The following is a 20,682-nucleotide window of genomic DNA, read 5'->3' as shown; positions in this document are numbered from 1 at the left end:
ACCAGACACCTCCTGTTCAGGAATGCTTATGAAATGAAGGGAATTCATCTCAGGTAGGCCACTGGCTCATAATAGCTACAAGCCTGCAAGCCCTTACTGGCATTTTTATTTCTAGTCCCCATGCCCTTATCAATGGCCAGAGAGGTCATGGCCAAAGTGACATGGCAGATGTGGTTAAGCAGCCAAGTGACTATTTCATTCTCATATAGCAAAATATACTAGCTTCTCATGTGATACTCAAATGTGTCCTGCTTCTGTGTGAAAGCAAACTGAACAATCAAGAGCCACACATCCTCCACATGGCTGAACACCCCTGGAGGCAATGTTTCTCTTTCTTCATCATCACAGCACCAAACACCAAGCAACCAGAGGCCACCCCTATAGCATGAAGTCCAAAATTATTCAAAGCAAGCAATCCTAGTTGTTTACCCCACTCTGCCAGGCCTTTCCCACAGAACCGCAACACAGACAGTGTTCTGAACACTCCCCACTCCTGCCTTGTCTCATGACTACCCTGATAACTTTCCCATGTGTTTCCAGGATTTGTGAGCATCACTGTTTTCCTTTTTTCTTGTAGCCACACCTGACTGACCATTTTCATAAATAATACAAATCACTTTCATAGATACTCCCTTTATTAAACGTCTGGTGGTTTGTACCATCCAGAAAATACAATCTTAACAATTCTGTGGAAAATTCACCTTTTTTTAATTACAGTAGATTTACAATATTATATTAGTTTCAGGTGTACAGCACAGTGATTCAGTATTTTACAGATTATACTCTACCAAATGTTATTATACAATGATGACTATAATTCTTTATCTGATACAATATAAATTTGTTGCTGTTTTATAAATAAGAGTTTTTAATTTCTTAATCCCATACACATAATTTGTCCCATCACACTTCTGTCTCTCCTCTGATAACTATTAGTTTGTTTTCTGTACCTGTGTAGTTGCTAAGTCGTGTCCAGCTCTTTGAGACCCCATGGACTGTAGCCTGCCAGGCTCCCCTGTCCATGGGATTCTCCAGGCAAGAATACTGGACTGGGTTGCCATTTCCTCCTCCAGAGGGTCATCCTGACCCAGGATTGAACCCACATCTCCTGCACTGGCAGGCAGGTTCTTTATCAGTGAGCCACCAGTTAAACCCCTAAACCTGAGGGGTTTTTTTTGCTTGTTTCTGTTTTGCATGTGTATTCTTTTGTATTGTTTTTAAGTTGCACATAAGAGATATCATACAGTATCATACAAGTCTCTTCTCCACTCTTGGCTGCCCTAAACCCAGTGCAATGCTGTGGCATGGAGGTGCTGGAACAGAGCATTACCAGGTAGATAACGGGATCATTCATTTACAGGAAAACCATGAATGCTGCTTTCCAGTGGATAGTCATGACCACTGAGCACGGAGTGCAGTGTATGAGCAAGACTCCTGAGGAGCGGGGCAGGGACAGAGGATGGATTAGGTATTCTTTGAGTTCCCAAAGCTGGGTTGGAAGGGAAAGAGGATCACAGTGACCAGACTCCCCTTGTCCTGAAAACAGGCAACCTGATACTGAATCCCAAGTATCTGTCCATTGCTGGGAGAGAAAACACACCCTCTGTGCCTCAAATCCCTCCCTAGAAATGGTCCATTTGCTGCCTGGTGACTGTAGTTATGTCCTCCCACGCTGTTACTATCCCAACTCCAACGCTAGTGCTCTCCTCATTAGCTGCATTCGTGAGGCCCCTTCTCCAGTGTGAACTCTCTGATAACCAAATAGATCTGATCTTACTATTAACATTCCCCACATTCACTGCACTCAAAAGGCCTTTCTCCAGTGTGAATTCTCTGATGATTAAGACCCACATTCACTGCACTCAAAAGGCCTTTCTCCAGTGTGAATTCTCTGATGATTAAGAAGACTGGACTTATTAATAAAAGATTTCCTGCATTCACTGCACTCATAAAGTTTTTCTCAATGGTGAACTCTCTGATGATACTGAAGGCCATAGCTAGCAGTAAAAGATTTCCCACATTCACTGCACTCATAAGGTTTTTCTCCACTGTGAACTCTCTGGTGATACCGAAGGCTAGAGCTAGCAGTAAAAGATTTCCCACATTCACTGCACTCATAAGGTTTTTCTCCACTGTGAACTCTCTGGTGATACCGAAGGCCATAGCTAGCAGTAAAAGATTTCCCACATTCACTGCACTCATAAGGCCTTTCTCCATTGTGAACTCTCTGATGACGAAGAAGGCTCGAACTGCTAGTAAAACATTTTCCACATTCACTGCACTTATAAGGCCTTTCTTCAGTGTGAACTCTCTGATGATTGCGAAGGCTCAACCTAACAATGAAAGATTTCCCACATTCACTGCACTCATGAGGCCTTTCTCCACTGTGAATTCTCTGATGATACCAAAGGCTAGAGCTAGCAGTAAAAGATTTCCCACATTCACTGCACTCATAGGGCTTTTCTCCAGTGTGGATTTTCCTATTGGAACTGAGGTGGTGCATTTGATTAAAGGATGTCCCATAGTCACTGCCTTTATACAGCTCTTCCCTGTTGTGAACTTTCTGATGATATCGGATGCCAGCCAGAGTTATAAAAGATTTCCCACATACATTACAGGTATAAGGCCTTTCTCCTTTGTGAATTCTCTGATGTCTATGGAAATTGGAGTTGTTGATAAAAGATTTCCCACATTCATTGCACTTATAAGGCCTTTCTCCAGTGTGAATTCTTTGATGTACATAGAAAGAGGATTGATGGGTAAAACATTTTCCACATTGAGTGCATTCATATGGCCTTTCTCCGGTATGAATTCTCTGATGTCCAATGAAACGGTTCTTATAGATAAAAGATTTATCACATTCCTTGCACTGATAAGGCCTTTCTCCAGTGTGGATTCGCCTATGAATCCTGAGATACTTTCTTTGGCCAAAGGATTTCCCACATTCAGTGCACTCAGAAGACCTTCCTCTAATATGACCTTTCTGGTGCTGAACATGGTTACTTTGGTGAGTGCCGCCTGTGAACTCACAAGACTGTTCACTAGTGAGGATTCTCTCATCTTGAACAAGTATGTCTGTGCGGCTGGAAGCTTTCTTGCCTTCTCCCGAGCTCTGATGACTTTTTCCACTGTGAAAAACAACTTCACACTCCTTACTGTTGTTTTGTTGATTCCTGGTGTTTTTGGCCTGTGGCTGAACTCCCAGGTTGGCCACGAATTCCTTCCCAATCTCATTGTATGGGGAGAGACTTCCTGATGCATGAATTGTGCAGCTCTTCAAAAATGAGAGTTTCCCCATAATATATTGTAAAAGAGTCTCTCTCGTGTGCTGCTTCTGGTGCTGCTGAATGTCTGCAGTGAAACAGAACTGTTTTCCATGTGCCCCACATGTGTTTGCTTTCTGTCCACTATTTGTTCCCTGCTCTTCAGTCAAGTGCAAAATGTTTCTCAAGACCAGGATGCATATCTTACAGGGCTGGACCTTCTCAGCAGATGAATCTGTCCTGGGACTCCCAATCTGTGACACTCCTGCAGATTTGCTCTGTTCAAAAGGTGTCTCTTCATCCCCAACTCCAGGCCAAGAACCTGAAAACAATAGTGAAGTCCATATTGAGTTTAGTACAGGGAAATGCCACCGTTAAAACTGTACATCTGACACTTGAAAGAACAGGTCCACAAGACTGTGTTCAGGAAGTGGAGTTAGGGTCAGACTGAGGAAGCAGCTGCTCTGTGTTACAGGGCTTTAAGGTTACAGAACAGATGAGGTCTCAGCAAACACAGGACACAAGGACTGGGTATGGAGCAAGGGTGAAACGCCTTTTCTACAGTTCACTCTTATCAATAGCTTCTGCCTGGACCACAACTGCTGGTGACCTTTTCTCTGCAGAACTGTATGTCCAGGCCTCAGAAAATCTGACTGGAACAGGTACCTGGTGTTTAAGGAATATTAAGGGATCCTCCTGTGTTTCAGGACATAAACAGTGTCAGAAAATACTCTGGAGGAAACACTGTGAAGACCAATGAAATAAACGGTTTAGAGAGGTGGTAGGGAATTAATCCCAGGCTGGAGTCAGAATAAAAATGAGAAGTAGGACTTCCCTGGTGCCACAGTGGGTAAGAATCCACCTGCCAATGGAGGGGACGTGGATTCGAGGCTGGGTCTACAACGATTTCACATGCTGTGGAGCAACCAATACCATGCACAGCTACTGAGTCTGTGTGCTACAACTACTGAAGCTTGCAGGCCTAGAGCCCATGCTCTGCAATGAGAGAAGCTACCACAATGAGAAGCCCGCATACCACAATAAAGAGTAGCCCCCACTCGCCACAACTATAGAAAGCCCTTGCAAAGCAATGAAGATCCAACCAAAAATAAAATAAATGGATAAATAAATAATGAGAAGTAGAACAAAGTGTAAGTTGCTAGTGTCAAGAATGGAGAAAAGACTATAGAAATGACTTGTGGCCACTGGCAATCACATTAAAAGCACTAGTCAAACATGATAGGTTCCTGGAATGACTTGAACACACAACTGACATGAAGCTATCCCAGCTGCCATTCAACTTGGCCAGACTACCTGAGAGTGCTTTGTGCTGAGACCAGAGTCATGTCCATCCTGCAAATCATGAAGGACTGTCCACTCTCAGTTCAACAACTACATGGAAGGCAAATGATACAACTCTTAATAGAAGAGCAGGTCAGGTGAGTGGCCAACACCAGCCCAGAAGAACTCAGCACACAAAAAGGGACAATATTTAAACACTGCAAAAAGCAGCTCTGATGGACTGAGCCTGTGCTCTAGAGCCTGGGAGCCACAACTACTTAGCCCATGTGCCACAATTACTGAAGCTTACATACCCTTGAGCCCGTGCTCTGCAACAAAAGAAGCCAGAGCAATGAGAAGCCCATGCACTACTAGAGCATAGCCCCTGCTCACAACAACTAGAGAAAAGTATGTATCAACAAGGACCCCGCACAGACAATAAATGAATAATAATTTAAAAAATCATAAAAGACAACCGCTTATATTGTGGAATTTAAGTCATGGTGCACCCCCAAGGAAAGGCACACTGAAAAGCCTGTCAGTTTACATCTCATGTCAATATACAGGAAAGAGACACTCTAAAAACATCAAAAACAAGAACCCCCCACCCCGCAAACCCTGGTTAATGGCAAGCACAGTATCTTCAGAGTTACAACCATAAGATGCCAATGTTCAGTTTTCAACAACAAAAACTCACAAGGCATACAAAGAAGGAAAGGACAATAACAATCAACAGCTGTTGTACCTTATGAAAAGGTACAAAAAGAATAGATGGTAACCATACTTAGTTGTTCACTCATGTCCAACTCTTTGCAACCCTATGTCCATGGGGATTCTCCAGGCAAGAATACTGGAGTGGGTTGCCACGCTCTCCTCCAGGGAATCTTTTCAACCCAGGGATCGAACCCAGGTCTCCCACATTGCAGGTGGATTCTTTACTGTCTGGGCCACCAGTAGAGCCCATAGTGACTAGAAAAAGATTTGTCTGAAAAAGATGTTCAAACTGGTAAACAAATGAACCAAAAGAAATTTTTAAAAGCTGCCTCAACAAAATGGAACTAACAATAAAAGATACAGCAAGTTGTTTTGCTTTGTGTTTTTGTTTTTTTTTTTGATAGTAAGTATTAAAAAAAAAAAAAGAAATTTGGGAGCTGAAAAGTACAATTGCTGAAGTGAAAAAAAAATCACTAGAGAAATCCAATGCAGAAAAACATCCCAGATTTGAGGCAAGATATGAATGTAAACATCCAAGAACATAAATGAACTTCAAGCAGAATAAACGAGAAGACCCACATCATGGCACATTATAATCAAACTGCTGAAACAGAGAATCTTGAAATCAGTGAGAGAAGTGACTCATCACAGACAAGGGGTCCCAAACAATATCATTAGCAGATTTCTTATGGGAAATCTGAGAAGACCAGAAGACAGTGGGCTGATATGTTCAGATGGCTGAAGGAAAAAAACCTGCCAACCAAGATTCTTTCAAAAATGAAGGCGAAATTAGCATATTTAGGTAAATTAGAAATTAGTATATCTAGGTAAATAAAAGATGAGGAAGTTCAAGAAATGCTAAAGGGAGTCCTTCAGGTTGAACCGAAAAGACACTAATGTGTAAAATGATACAGATAAAGCTGTATAGAAGCAGAAAAAAAATTTTTTTGGCCTGCCAGCACGGCTCTCAGTATTTTAGTTCCAGACCATGGACTGAACCCAGGCCCATGGCAGTGAGACTGCAGAGTCCTAACCACTGGACCACTAGGGAATTCCCAGAAATTTTTTTGATGTTACTGATGGTAAACTGGTATAAATTAAAATTAGTATGCTCTAGCTTTAGGATATTAAATGTAATTCCCATGGTAAATACAAAAAAATAAAGAAAAAGTTTTATTATGCACACAAAGGAAATGAAAAGGGAATTAAGATATTTCACTACCCCCCCCCCAAATCAACTAAATACAAAAGGAGAAAATAACAAAAAGTAAGGAATGACAAAGCTCCAAGGCGTATATAGAAAACAAAGAGCAAGATGAAAAAAATAACCTCTCATCAATAACTGCTCTAAAGTGAATAGATTAACCTCTCAGAGCAAAACACAGACTGGCAGAATAGATTCAAAAAAACCATCCAGGAAACTCCCTGGCAGTCCAGTGGTTAGGATTCAGCAGTTTCACTGCTGAGGGCATGGGTTCAATCCCTGGTCACAGGAGGAAGAATTCACAGGCTGTGTGGCACAATCCAAGACGACAGCAACAACTGCATGCTGTCGACAAAACACAAGTGGAAACTGAAAGGTAGGTAAAGATACTTCATGCAAATAGTAACAAAAAGCACACAGGAGTAGCTATAAATCATACCAAACAATAAGGATTTTAAATCTAAAGACTACGAAGGACATATATTTTGGGAAGATTCAATGTAAGATGATGCAATAAGTATAAATAGTCACGCACTCAATAGTAGATCACTGAAATACATGAAGCAAAAACTGACAATCAAGAGGAGAAACAGACAGTTCTACCTTAATATTTGGAAATTTCCATACTCTACTCTGGATAGGAACAATAGATTTAATTAGATAAAGTTTATACCAACTATCCTCTCTAACCACAACAGAATGAAGATCCATAACATAACATATGGAAAACTGAAATATCTACAAAATTCTGGAAATAAATAGGTTCAAGAAAATAATCACAAGGGAAATCAGAGAATATTTAATAGACCAATGTAAACAAAACACCACATACTAAAACTACAGGATGCAGCAAAGGCAGTACTAAGGAGAACATTTACAGCAATAAATGCTTATATTAAAAAAATAAATATCATAATCTTTACAACTTGATGAACTACAAAAAAAAAAAACCCACACACATTAAATAGACAAAGCATTCTGAAAAAGAAAATGATAAAGATCAGACAAATAAAATAGCCAGAACATTCTGTTCTTCTTAATAAGGTAACTGACAAGAAAAACAAGTGCTCAATTCCAGCCCTCTCTACACATGGCTGTCCCACCTAATGGGAGGAAAATAAATTGAAAGTAACTTGTGAAGTTCATAGTCCAGACACACAAGCTCATTAAAAGACTGATAAGTAAACATACTATGAATCCTTCCAGTACTGTGGAGGCTTCCCTTCTCCACATCTTACCAACACATGAATAAAGGCCTATCTATAGTGGTTCCTCTTACTCCATACATCATGCCAGTTATCAAGAAAAAATTACACAGCATACTAAATAGTGAAAAGCAATCTGAAGAGACAAAGGAAACTTCAAAACCAGAATCAGCTATCACAAAGATGTTGTAATTATCACACTTGAAATACGAAACAAGTATGATATATATGCTGATTAATGTTTGGTAGAGTTGGGAGTTTGTGATGGACAAGAAGTCTGGCACGCTGCAGTCCACAGGGTCGCAAAGAGTTGGACATTTGAGAAATGGAAATTCAAAGAAAGAACTCAAAATTCTAGAAGTCAAAAAGACTATAACATACATGAAGAATGAATATGATGCGCTTATTGATACACTGGACACAGCTGAGGAAAGCATCTCTGTGCTTGATGTGTAGAAACTTCCAAAACTGAAAAGCAAAGAGAAAAATGAAAGAAAGAAATGCAAATCAAAACTACAATGAGGTACCACCTCACACCAGGCAGAATGCCATTATTAAGAAGTCTACAGGGGCTTCCCTGGTGGTCCAATGGCTAAGACTCCATGCTCCCTTGCTTACCAAAAAAAAAAAAAAAACCAGAAAAGAAAACTTCATGCTCCCAATGCAGGGGGCCCAGATCCTATCCCTGGTCAGGGAATTAAGATTCCACAAGCTCGAGATAAGAGTTTGCATGTAGCACCTAAAAGCTCCCAGGTGTTCCAATTAAGACCCAGAATAGCCAAATAAATACTTACATACACACATATTAAAAACAAAAGTCTACAAATAACAAATGCTGTTGGGCAGCCATTATGAAAAACAGTATAGATGTTCCTCAAAAAGTTAAAAGTAATGTTGCCATTATGATCCAGCAGTTTAACTCCTGGGCATATATCCAGTCAAAAATTTTAATTCAAAAAGATATAGACTCCTATGTTCACAGCAGTCAAGTCAGGCTCATGAGGATAAAAACAGAGAACACAAATTAATAATAACACAGACAAAAAATTCAAAATAAAACATCACTGTGGATACCATGGAGATTAAAATAATAATAATGAAAAATATGACTAATCTCTAACCCCATGAATTTGATCACCTAGATGCTGCTAAGCTGCTGCTAAGTCGCTTCAGTCGTGTCCAACTCTGTGCGGCTGCAGCCCACTAGGCTCCCCCATCCCTGGGATTCTCCAGGCAAGAATACTGAAGTGGGTTGCCATTTCCTTCTCCATCTTGCATCTCCTAGATGCAAGGGATCAATTCCCTGAAAGATAGTCTACCAAAACCCACACAATAGATAATCTGAACAGGTCTGCGTCAATTAAAGAAAATGAATCAGGGAGCCTCACTGGGGTTCCAATGGTTAAGCTCTGTGCTTCCACTGCATGGGGCATGCATTCAATTCTTGGTCAGGGCCTAAGATTTTTCTTTTTTTTAAGATTTTTCATGCTATGCAGTGTGGCCAAAAAGAAAATTCTTCCAAACATGTAATGAGAGAATGTATTATACAATTCTCTACAATCTCTTTCAGAAGACAGAAACAAAGGAAACAGCTCCTAACTCATTATTTGAGACCAGTATTACTTTAATACCAAACCAAAAACATTAAAAGAAAACTATAGAATTATATCTCTCATGAACACAGACACAAAAAATTTAACAACTTTTAAAAATCGATTAAAAAACTATATAAAAAGAATTATATACCATGACCAACTGGGCAATTGAAACTGGTTTAACATTTGAAAGTCAGTTAACATAACACCTATCAATACTTAAAATACATATTGATTGGTATCCAGTTATATAAGTTCTTATATTTTGGAATATTTACCCCTTAAATATATGGCTTGCAAATATTTTCTCCCATTAGGTAGGTTACCCTTTGATTTTGTTGATAGTTTCTTTTGCTGTTTAGAAGCTTTTTAATTAGGAAAAGATATACTCATTGGGAAGGAAGGAAAATTGTCTTCACTCTCAAATGACATGATCAGGTACGTTAGAAACCCCAAATATAGACACCCTGCCAAAAATATCCTAGAACAAAAAGTAATTACAGGCCACTCTTGCCTTCTGAGATGGCCCACATTCTGGGTGTATGTCTCTAAATAAGCCTTCTTTCACTAAAAAACAACAAAGTTTTCAGGATACAAAGTTACAATATAAAAACCAATCACTGACCTACATACCAGCCCCACAAAAAACTGAAATTTGAGGCTAAAAACTAAATACCATGTACATTAGTACAAAAAAAGAGAAAAAGTGATATTTAGTTATAAATCTACCAAGACATGTACAAAAGGCAAAAGCTTCAAAATGCTGGATTTGGGCATGATTTCTCGTCTATGACAACAAAAGCCCAGGCAACAAAAGAATAAATGAGATCCTGAACCTTAAAAAAAAAAAAGAACATTTTGTTTGTTTGTTTCATACCTTTAACTTAATGTCATCTGTCAATTATACCTCAAAAAGGTATAGGGGAAAAGGAAAAAACTGACCTATTGTACATCACAGGGAACTATAAACATAGTAAAAAGGCAACCACAGAGTACAAGGAATTAATATCCAGAATATATGGATGAAGTCTAGAACTCAACAACTAAAAAAAACCAATCTGATGAAAAAAATAGGAAAAGGACCTGAATAGATATTTTTGAAAGATATACACAGGAATTCCCTGACAGTAGAGTGGTTAAGACTCTACATATTCACAGCCATTAGGCCCAGGTTCAATCCCTGGTCGGAGAACTAAGATCCCAGAAGTCAACATGGCTTGGACCAAAAAAAAAAAAAAAAAGATATACAAATGGCCAATAAGCACACCATAAGGGAAATGCAATGGAAATGGTAAAGATATACCACTACACATCCATTAGATGGTAGTCATCAAAAGACAAAAAATAAAGCTGCAGGCACGTATGTAGGAAAACTACATACATGTAGGAACCTTGGAAAAGGTTGTGGGAAGAATTGCTCACCATCTGTTTAGTAGTGCCCATGTCAGTGACAACACTCTTCTGTACAGACAGGCAAAATAAATATCAGATACATGGTAACCATGGTCCACATGTAAGAAAGACAGAGCTGTCCCTGGGGAAAAGAAGAAAGGCAGAGCCTAGCTCAAGAGGATAGAGGAGGGAGTGGGGCCTTACCCAGCATGCATACAAGTGCAAAGTTTTCCAACATGACATCAAGGTACAGTTGTATCTGAGCCTCATCAAGAAGACACCATTCTTCCTGGGAGAAGTACACGGCCACATCCTCAAAGGTCACATGGCTCTGGTGTAACAGGGACAAATAAAATCATGAACAGTCTCACACTTTCCATCTTCTCACACATCTCCTCTACTGTCGAATCTGATGGAGTCTCCTGATACCTGGGGAAGAAAAACTCCCTCCTCTGATCTGAACTTCCTGTTGCCTTTGGAACACACAGGCATTTAATTTCAAGCTGAAATTCTGCTCTTCCCTGTTGTTTATTCCCACCAGAAAAAAAAGACCCCCACTTACCTTAACCAGCTTAGCCTTACCTCAAAGCACTTCAACATACTGGTATGGGTTTCAATGTTCCATAATTCCTCCATAGAACCAGTGTGCACTCACTACCCCAGGCACAGGGTTGCCAAGGTCCCCAAACCGAAATGTTGGGAGAATGGCAGGTTAAGAGCCCCAAGACCCTCCTCAAATACAGAAAATGTGTGCGTGACAGTGTGAACAAGTAAGGGACTGGGACAACCTCCATTTACTAAATGTTCTTCTGCAGCTGTGGGAATCTGTGGGAACATGCAGACCACAGAGGAAAGTGACCAGGGCAGTGCTCCAAGGACTCAGGACTTGCCAGGGCAGCTGCCTGGTACCACAGCCCAATAACCTCAGGCTGACTGGCTAACATCTACTGTATGACTTCATCCTCACTACTACCCTTTATCAGCTGTGAGCTCTGAGAAGCCATACTTTCCATTGCTCAAGTCCTCATCAACCCCTACAGACTTTTCTTCCACTGAACAGGCCTTGGAGAGCTTTTATTTATTTATTTATTTATTTTGGAGAACTTTTAAAAGCCCACAGATCATATGCTTCCTTTACTCAAAACTCTCCAGCGTTCCCAGTGCCCTGAGAAGAAAGGTACAACCTCTCATCTGCCATTCCACGTGCAGCCTGGCCTCAAACTTTGTTTTTTGAAGAAACACGATGGACTCCAGGTTCCCCAATGTTCCTGGTTCAGTTGCATCTCCAAGCCTCACCCACACCACATTACACCTGTGGTCAGAAACAGGGACACCACCCCTGAAGGCCTCACTGCGCCTTGGGCCAGGCACATGAGATAAAGTGTGAAAAATGGGACACTTCCTGCCATATAGGTAAACAAAAAAGATGCCACAGCGATCAGCGATTGCAGCCCTCCAGTGTGAGCCAGTGAGCCCTAGGAATTCAGGAAGAATACTTGCCATTTAGCAGCCAGCAGACTACAGTCACTCCTATGCTGAGTCCCGAGAAACTCAGGATATGAAAACACAGGATACTGGCCCCAGATAGCCGAGGTGCATATCAAAGGAGTTGTGGAGCCCTATATCGAGATGATAGGACAATATCTCCATGATTAGCCAAGCTCCAGGGCAACCATTGTCATGTTCATTCTGTTCCTAACCAGCCAGCTCCAGCCTCCATATGACATAATACACAGAATCCTGACTATTGACCTAACATCACCCCTCTCCACAGGAATTTTCTTTTCCTTGAGGCTATAAAAATAGTCGGCAAGCCCTTGAGCCACCCGCTGTTCTAACAGTCTCCTGGTGGCTCTCCCTGGTCAGTTAGGGAGTCCGCCCTCTGTCTTTGCAGCACCCCTCTCTACCTCTCCCCTTTGTTCTCAATAAATTCGCTCTAGTCTAAAATGCCTTATCTCTGGAAATTCTTTTTCAACTACAGCTCAGACTGCCACGACAGAAATGATTTCAGTGAGCCCAGACTCACATCTTTCCATACACAGAAAAGTGCTTAATTCCTTAACTTGGGTTATCTGACTTTCCTTAACAATAATCTATTGATGTTCAAACACCTGCCCTTTGTTGCAAAACTTATATATACGCTGGCTTTGTTAGGGGAAGCACACTGAAACCGCCTGCCCTGGCCAGGTACCGTAGTAACTATTTGCATGCGTTGTTTTACAACAGGAGGTCCTGGTAAGGAACACTGGAACTAATAAGCCACCACCAACACAGAGTTCTGGAAAGGTAAAAAAGTGACACCAGGTGTCCCAACACCTTCCAGAATCATCCTCACTGGCATCCATCTTGGCTGAACAAGGTGTGCACCACCCGGAAGGACTCTTGAGTCAGAAAGATTGGCTAAAGACAACCAAAGCTAATCCCGTCCCCATAAAACTCCAGACTGCAACCCACGTGGCAGAGCAGTTCTCCTGGGTTCCCTTACCCTACTGCTGTCCGACCAGAGCCCCTTCCCAATAAAATCTCTTGCTTTGCCAGCACAAGTGTCTCCTCGAACAATTCACTTCCCAGTGTTAGAGCCCACTTTCGGGTCCTGGAGGGGGTCCCCCTTCCTGTAAGAGTTTCTCCCTTCACCTCCCAGGGTTCCTTGAGAAGTTTCTTGGGCTGGAAATCCTAAAAATCCCCACGGAATAAAACACAACTCAACTTCTGAGTTGCACGTTTTTTAAGGCCACAAACAACGTGAGCAGGAAGCTGCTCACCTGGGGTGTTCTCATTCTGGTGGGGAAACGGGCAGCGGAGAACCCAGAACTCACTGCACTTACCTGACCGGGGTCCTTCAGGGCAGGCACCGCCATCAGAGCTTCTTTCCACAGAGCGGTGCGGCGACCCTCCACTGGTCAGGTCGGACTTGGCGCGGACACACCCTGCAGGCGGCAGTGTCCCCAGCTCTTACGCCGTCCCCTATGCAGTGCCTTCGAAGACGCCCCTTGCGCTCTCTCGGCCTGCAACAGGCCTCCCGACACCGCACGCTCAGACCTTCCGTCCGGCTCCACAGACTTGAGAGGAATCAAAATGTCCGCCAGGAAGACACCTGAAGCCCCTCCCCGGAAACGCTCCTTTTCTGTATTTTCATTGGATAAACGTCACTGCTCCGTGACGCAACACTTCTGGGTAATGTAGTTCTAAGGCCTCAAGGAAGCATGGTCCACACCTGAAACACTGGGGCAGAAAAAGCCAAGATGAATTGCCAGGAGAGCTGAGAAGTGACCTCTAGGGCTGGAGAAGGAATTCATCCTTCCTAAGGGAGAGGGGGAACCATTAGAACATGTAGCCTTTTTGTCGTTAGGCACAGATTTGATTGCGTTGAAACTGTGGATCTGGTCAGAAACTCTGCAGTGAGATGTTGGGAGGTAGGTGAGGGGCCAAAGGCAGAAGTGGAGGTTTTGTTCGTACTGCACAAGGTTTTAGACTTCGCCATTGGCGGGGAATAACCATGCGGAATCCGACCTGGTCGCCCTACTGTCACCACCGGGGTCCCTGCAGAGGCTCCGATGGCAGCAGTTGAGCTGACGCCCCCACCACAGGTAAATGCTGCGTGCTCAGGGTTCTCCCCTGCCTGTGTCAGCACCATAATATGAATGCCTCGAGTGAGAGGCGCCTGCTCACATTGCTTTATTTTGCACCATTGGTCCAGGACAGTGAGGCCTTCAGGAATGGTGTCCCTATTTCTGAGCACCACTGTGCTGTGTGGGTGAGGCTTGGAGATGGAACTGCAGCAGGAACATCTGGAATCCTGAGTCCATCCTGCTTCTGCAAGTCACATTTGAGGCCAGGCTGCACATGGAGTGGCAGATGAGAGGTTGTACTTTTTTTCTCAGGGCCATGGGAGTGGAGGAGAGTTTTGAGTAGAGGAAGAACACAGTCTAAGTTAGGTGTTTAAAAACTCTGGAAAACCTGTTCAGTGGAAGAAAAGTCTATAAGAGGTGATGAGGAATTTGAGGGAGAGGGAAGTGGCTTTTTCAAGGTCACAACTGATAAGCAATAGCACTGAGGACAGAGGCATAGAGGAGATGTTAGCCAGTCGACCTGAGGTTGTTGCCAGAATCTTGGCTCTGGGCACCAATGCCAAACAGGAATACTGAGTTATGGCAGTGTCAGCTACAAATTGGCACTTGCAAGAGCATTTGGTGGGCTTCACTGGTGGTGCTAGTGGTAAAGAACCTGCTGGCCAATGCAGGAGATGCAAGGGACAAACGTTTGGTCTCTGGGTGAGAAAGATTCCCTAGAGGAGGAAATGGCAACCCATTCAAGTATTCTTGGCCAGAAAATCCCATGGACAGAAAAGTCTGGCAGACTACGGTCCATAGGATCACAAAGAATCAGACACGACTGTAGAGACTTAGCTTGCATGCACAAGAGCATTTGCCAGCGATTGAACAGCAACAACAAAAGCATTTGCCTTCTGCCTCTGCAGAGACTGGACCCTGTGCTGCTCTAGGCCCAGCTTCAACACCCCCTGAGGGGAATTCAGGGTAGACAGTGAGGCACTTTGTGCTCCAGGGAAACTGGTGGAACAGGTCTTTTAGATAGCTGGATATTTTGTGGAACTGATTTCATGATCCCAATCCTAGCATCTCTTCATATCTAGAAAAACACTAAATCCCTTCATGGTGACGTCAGTTCCTCATGACTAGCAGAAAACCTTTCCTAAGTGCCAGATTGTATGGAACTCACCCTTCACCAAAATCTTATATATTGACCTTCTGCCACTGCCTTTTTGGAGCATTCTCTCAGGGCTATTTGAAGCGCTGTTTCCAAGGCTGCAGTCCTCATTTTGCCCCAAATAAAGTTTAACGTGTGACTCTCAACATTGTGCATCTTTTTAGTTCATGGAGGAGAAAGAGTGGCTTTATTACTTTTCCAGGCAAAAGGGGAACACAGTACCTAGCACTTAAAGAACTGTGTACCCCTGCTTCCTGGTGAGTAGAGAAAGATTATGTAGCCAGATGGGCTTCCCAGGAGGCACAGTGGTAAAGAATCCACCTGCCAATGCAGGGGATGCAAGAGACACAGGTTCAATCCCCGGGTTGGGAAGATCCCCTGGAGAAGGAAATAGCAACCCATTCCACTATTCTTGACTGGAAAATCCATGGACAGAGGGGCCTAACATGCTATAGTCCATGAGGTCACAAAGAGTCGGATGTGATTGAGCACGCACGCATGTAGTCAGGCAGATATATGTAGTAAGGATCAAGGCAGTAACAGTCTTGTATTCTTTCTTCCACAAAGTTTCAAAAGGGTAGTAGGGTTGCTGACAGGATTAGGATGTGTATAGGATCTTAGGTGATCCGGTCTCCTAATCTTGATGAGATTCTCTGGTTCTTTGATCTTGTTTCAAGTGGTTTCTTTGCTGTTCCTCTTTTGATTAACAACTGTTCTGTTATATGGAAATGAGAGAAGGTCATGGAGACTGGAGTCTTGACTATAAGAAATGGAGGACAAAAAGGCCTCTGTGCCCAGGAGTCCCACAGGGCCCTTCTCAGCATCAAGGTTACCTGGCTCTGGTGTCAGGCAGCGGTCCCGGCAAGTCCTAGTCCCTGGAGCATGACGCTGGTCACTTTCTTCCATGGCTTGCCTGTTCCCACAGACTCCCAGGAGTGGAGAAACACCTTTGATAGGTGGAGGGTGTCCCAGTACCTCACTTGTTCTCACCCCCATGCACACATTCTCTATATTTGAGAAGGGTCTTGGGGCTCTTCACCTGGCATTCTCCCAGACCCTTGGAGAACCACATGATAAGGGTCTCGATTGAGTGCAGGCCAGGTTGTTGCCATTTCCACCACCACTGGAAGGAAGTGTGGAATCAGTACCAGTATATCCCATTTTAAGGTGACAGTTAGCTGGTTTAGGTAAGTGCAGGTCTCTCTTTCTTGCTCTTTTTTTTTTTTTTCCTGGTGGAAGAAAAACAGCAGGGAAGAGCAGGATTTACGCTTGAAATGAGGAGGCATTGGGAGCTAAAGCTCAGAGGAGGGAGGTTTCTCACCCCAGGTTTTAAGAAGCTCCATCTGGTAAGCATCCTGGAATGTGAAGTCAAGTGGGCCTTAGAAAGCATCACTACGAACAAAGCTAGTGGAGGTGATGGAATTCCAGTTGAGCTATTTCAAATCCTGAAAGATGATGCTGTGAAAGTGCTGCACTCAATATGCCAGCAAATTTGGAAAACTCAGCAGTGGCCACAGGACTGGAAAAGGTCAGTTTTCATTCCAATCACAAAGAAAGGCAATGCCAAAGAATGCTCAAACTACCGCACAATTGCACTCATCTCACACGCTAGTAAAGTAATGCTCAAAATTCTCCAAGCCAGACTTCCGCAATATGTGAACCGTGAACTTCCCGATGTTCAAGCTGGTTTTAGAAAAGGCAGAGGAACCAGAGATCAAATTGCCAATACGCGTTGGATCATCGAAAAAGGAAGAAAGTTTCAGAAAAACATCTATTTCTGCTTTATTGACTATGCCAAAGCCTTTGACTGTGTGGATCACAATAAACTGTGGAAAATTCTGAAAGAGATGGGAATACCAGACCACCTGACCTGCCTCTTGAGAAATTTGAATGCATGTCAGGAAGCAACAGAACTGGACATGGAACAACAGACTGGTTCCAAATAGGAAAAGGAGTACACCAAGGCTGCATATTGTCACCCTGTTTATTTAATTTTATGCAGAGTACATCATGAGAAACTCTGGGCTGGAAGAAACACAAGCTGGAATCAAGATTGCTGAGAGAAATATCAATAAACTCAGATATGCAAATGACACCACCCTTATGGCAGAAAGTGAAGAGGAACTCAAAAGCCTCTTGATGAAAGTGAAAGAGGAGAGTGAAAAAGTTGGCTTAAAACTCAACATTCAGAAAACGAAGATCATGGCATCCGGTCCCATCACTTCATGGGAAATAGGTGGGGAAACAGTGGAAACAGTGTCAGACTTTATTTTTGGGGGCTCCAAAAATCACTGCAGATGGTGACTGCAGCCATGAAATTAAAAGACGCTTACTCCTTGGAAGGAAAGTTATGACCAACCTAGATAGCATATTGAAAAGCAGAGACATTACTTTGCCAAAAAAGGTCCGTCTAGTCAAGGCTATGGTTTTTCCAGTGGTCATGTATGGATGTGAGAATTGGACTGTGAAGAAGGCTGAGCGCCGAAGAATTGATGCTTTTGAACTGTGGTGTTGGAGAAGACTCTTGAGAGTCCCTTGGACTGCAAAGAGATCCAACAAATCCATTCTGAAGGAGATCAGCCCTGGGATTTCTTTGGAAGGAATGATGCTAAAGCTGAAACTCCAGTATTTTGGCCACCTCATGCGAAGAGTTGACTCATTGGAAAAGACTCTGATGCTGGGAGGGATTGGGGGCAGGAGGAGAAGGGGATGACAGAGGATGAGATGGCTGGTTGGCATCACCGACTCGATGGACATGAGTCTGAGTGAACTCTGGGAGATGGTGATGGACAGGGAGGCCTGGCGTGCTGCAATTCATGGCGTCGGGAAGGGTCGGACACGACTGAGCACCTGAACTGAACTGATCTGCTAGGGCAGTAGAGGAGATGTACTGGAAGATGGAAAGTGGATTTTCAGAAGTGAGACTGTTCATGGTTTTATTTGTTCCTGTTATGTCAGAGCAGTGTGACCTTTGAGAATGGGCCATGTACTTGTCCTGGGAAGAATGGTATCCTCTTGATGAGGCTTAGAAACACCTGTACCTTGATGTCATTCTGGAAAAACTTACACTTGTATATATGTTGCATACAATCTGCACACCTACCTCTGTCCTCTGAGCTGGGCTCTGCCTTTCTCCTTTTCCCCAAGGGCGGTTCCATCCTTCTCACATCTGGACCATGGGCACCACTTTCTTAAAGAGCTGACTTATGTACTGGGGTTAGTATGGCTATGGAGTTGCATCCCTACTGAGAGGGTAACAGGCAGCCAGGGAGCTCCAAACGGAGGAAATAGGCTGCAAGTGTCAGACATTTTTTATCTCTTTTAAGCGGCAGGAGGAAGCAAACCAGTGTTATATATTTTCCACTTCTCTATACAAATTTGAAAAAAGGTTTCTTAAAATTCTGTGTTGCCAGAATGACACTTGGTTCCACCTGAACTTAACTTTTCTCAAAACTTGAGCTAAGCAATGCACTTTTCTTATGGAAATGTTTGTCTTAAGCTCTGTTAATGTACTGTGTATTTACCCTAGACTCTGTCTTCAAGTCGGTTCCCCAAAGGCTCTGAACCGACTTGACAAAGCATCATGCTATACTCATACGTTGTTCTCCTAACCTATGTTAATGAAACTTATATATGTATGGAAATCTGCCTTTCTTCAAGATTCATACCGATCGTTCTGTGGCCCGGGATGACTCACCTGGTGCCCACATTATCTCAAAACGCATGTTGTGGGTGAGGGGCCTGGTGGCATTCTCTGAGTTTTGAGACATTTCCTTTCTTTAGTTAGCAGGCTGCTAGTAACTATATAGATCAGATCAGATCTGGAAACTACAACAGAAGGGTAAGACCCGCTCTGGACAGGGGAATCCTGAAGATCACATAGCCCTGGGATTTCTTTGGAAGGAATGATGCTAAAGCTGAAACTCCTGTACTTTGGCCACCTCATGCGAAGAGTTGACTCATTGGAAAAGACTCTGATGCTGGGAGGGATTGGGGGCAGGAGAAGAAGGGGACAAAAGAGGATGAGATGGCTGGATAGCATCACTAACTCGATGGACGTGAGTCTGGGTGAACTCCGGGAGTTGGTGATGGACAGGGAGTCCTGGCGTGCTGCGATTCATGGGGTCGCGGAGTCGGACACGACTGAGCCACTGAACTGAACTGAACTGAAGAGAAAACATACTCTAATCTAATCACCCCTGCCTCCGGACAGGTCATAAATTCTTTCTGTATCTATGGGAGTGTAACCGCAGGCTTATGGATTATTAACTGTTTGAACACCTAACACTTGATAACACTTGAATAATGGGGTTATTGTGATTGTATTTATCCTTCCTTTGTTTTATGTAAGTTTCAAGGAAATTGGGGTGGTGTATTTGGTGGTGTGATCTTCTTTTCCTTGTTCTTAAGGATGGTCTTAGTCTCTCGAGGGTCAGCGGGGTCCCTCTGTGCAGTCCACTCAGCGTTTTTGGGTCTGCGTGGTATGTTCTCTTCACCCTCGTATGGTGGATCCAAGGGACAATACCTGCAACTTTAGCTGCAGTAGGGGTAGTTAAAATAACATAAGGGTCCTTTCACCAAGGGGCTAGCAAATCATGTTTCCAATCTTTGACCCATACTTGATCACCAAGCGTAAACTCATGAATCTCTTCCTCAAGGGGAAACAGCACCCTTTCTTGTACAAACTTAGTTACTCGATTTATTACCTTACTCAGTTCCATCTGCTGTGAAATCCTATTCCCCCTTCAGATCAGATCAGATCAGTCACTCAGTCGTGTCCGACTCTTTACGACCCCATGAATCGCAGCACGCCAGGCCTCCCTGTCCATCACCAACTCCCGGAGTTCACTCAGACTCAAGTCCATCGAGTCAGTGATGCCATCCAGCCATCTCATCCTCTGTCGTCCCCTTCTCCTCTTGCCCCCAATCCTTCCCAGCATCAGAGTCTTTTCCAATGAGTCAACTCTTCACATGAGGTGGCCAAAGTACTGGAGTTTCAGCTTTGGCATCATTCCTTCCAAAGAAATCCCAGGGCTGATCTCCTTCAGAATGGACTGGTTGGATCTCTTTGCAGTCCAAGGGACTCTCAAGAGTCTTCTCCAACACCACAGTTCAAAAGCATCAATTCTTCGGTGCTTAGCCTTCTTCATAGTCCAACTCTCACATCCATACATGACCACTGGAAAAACCATAGCCTTGACTAGATGGACCTTTGTTGGCAAAGTAATGTCTCTGCTTTTCAATATGCTATCTAGGTTGGTCATAACTTTCCTTCCAAGGAGTAAGCGTCTTTTAATTTCATG

General features: G+C 43.2%; 2 protein-coding genes across 2 annotated transcripts in view; one reads left to right on the top strand and one right to left on the bottom strand.

Moving 5' to 3' along the window:
* LOC133229775 (uncharacterized) overlaps positions 1 to 20,682 on the top strand; it is a 425,664-nt gene that overhangs the window by 170,266 nt on the left and 234,716 nt on the right. The gene's annotated exons all lie outside the window — the stretch shown is intronic.
* On the bottom strand, positions 1,853 to 13,752 carry LOC133231184 (zinc finger protein 211-like). The gene is made up of 3 exons (XM_061389484.1): positions 13,480 to 13,752; positions 10,859 to 10,985; positions 1,853 to 3,585 (listed from the first exon to the last, which is right to left on the bottom strand). The coding sequence occupies exons 1-3, from the start codon at positions 13,510 to 13,512 to the stop codon at positions 1,961 to 1,963; spliced, it is 1,785 nt and encodes a 594-aa protein (XP_061245468.1). The 5' UTR covers positions 13,513 to 13,752; the 3' UTR covers positions 1,853 to 1,960.

The sequence above is a fragment of the Bos javanicus genome, chromosome 18 (assembly GCF_032452875.1).
Source record: "Bos javanicus breed banteng chromosome 18, ARS-OSU_banteng_1.0, whole genome shotgun sequence".
Classification (NCBI taxonomy): Eukaryota; Metazoa; Chordata; class Mammalia; order Artiodactyla; family Bovidae; genus Bos; species Bos javanicus.
The sequence above is the reverse complement of the archived record's forward strand: the minus strand, read 5'-3'. Positions and strand labels throughout refer to the sequence as shown.

What these genes read in the sequence shown, in the direction of transcription:
- LOC133231184 (XM_061389484.1), bottom strand. Translation starts at nt 13,512, where the DNA reads ATGGCGGTGCCTGCCCTGAAGGACCCCGGTCAG. An exon ending in CCCTGAAGGACCCCGGTCAG is followed by an intron (nt 10,986 to 13,479) that starts GTAAGTGCAGTG and finishes CTGTTACACCAG; the next exon opens with AGCCATGTGACCTTTGAGGA. An exon ending in TGCACTTGTATGCATGCTGG is followed by an intron (nt 3,586 to 10,858) that starts GTAAGGCCCCAC and finishes TATTGTTTTCAG; the next exon opens with GTTCTTGGCCTGGAGTTGGG.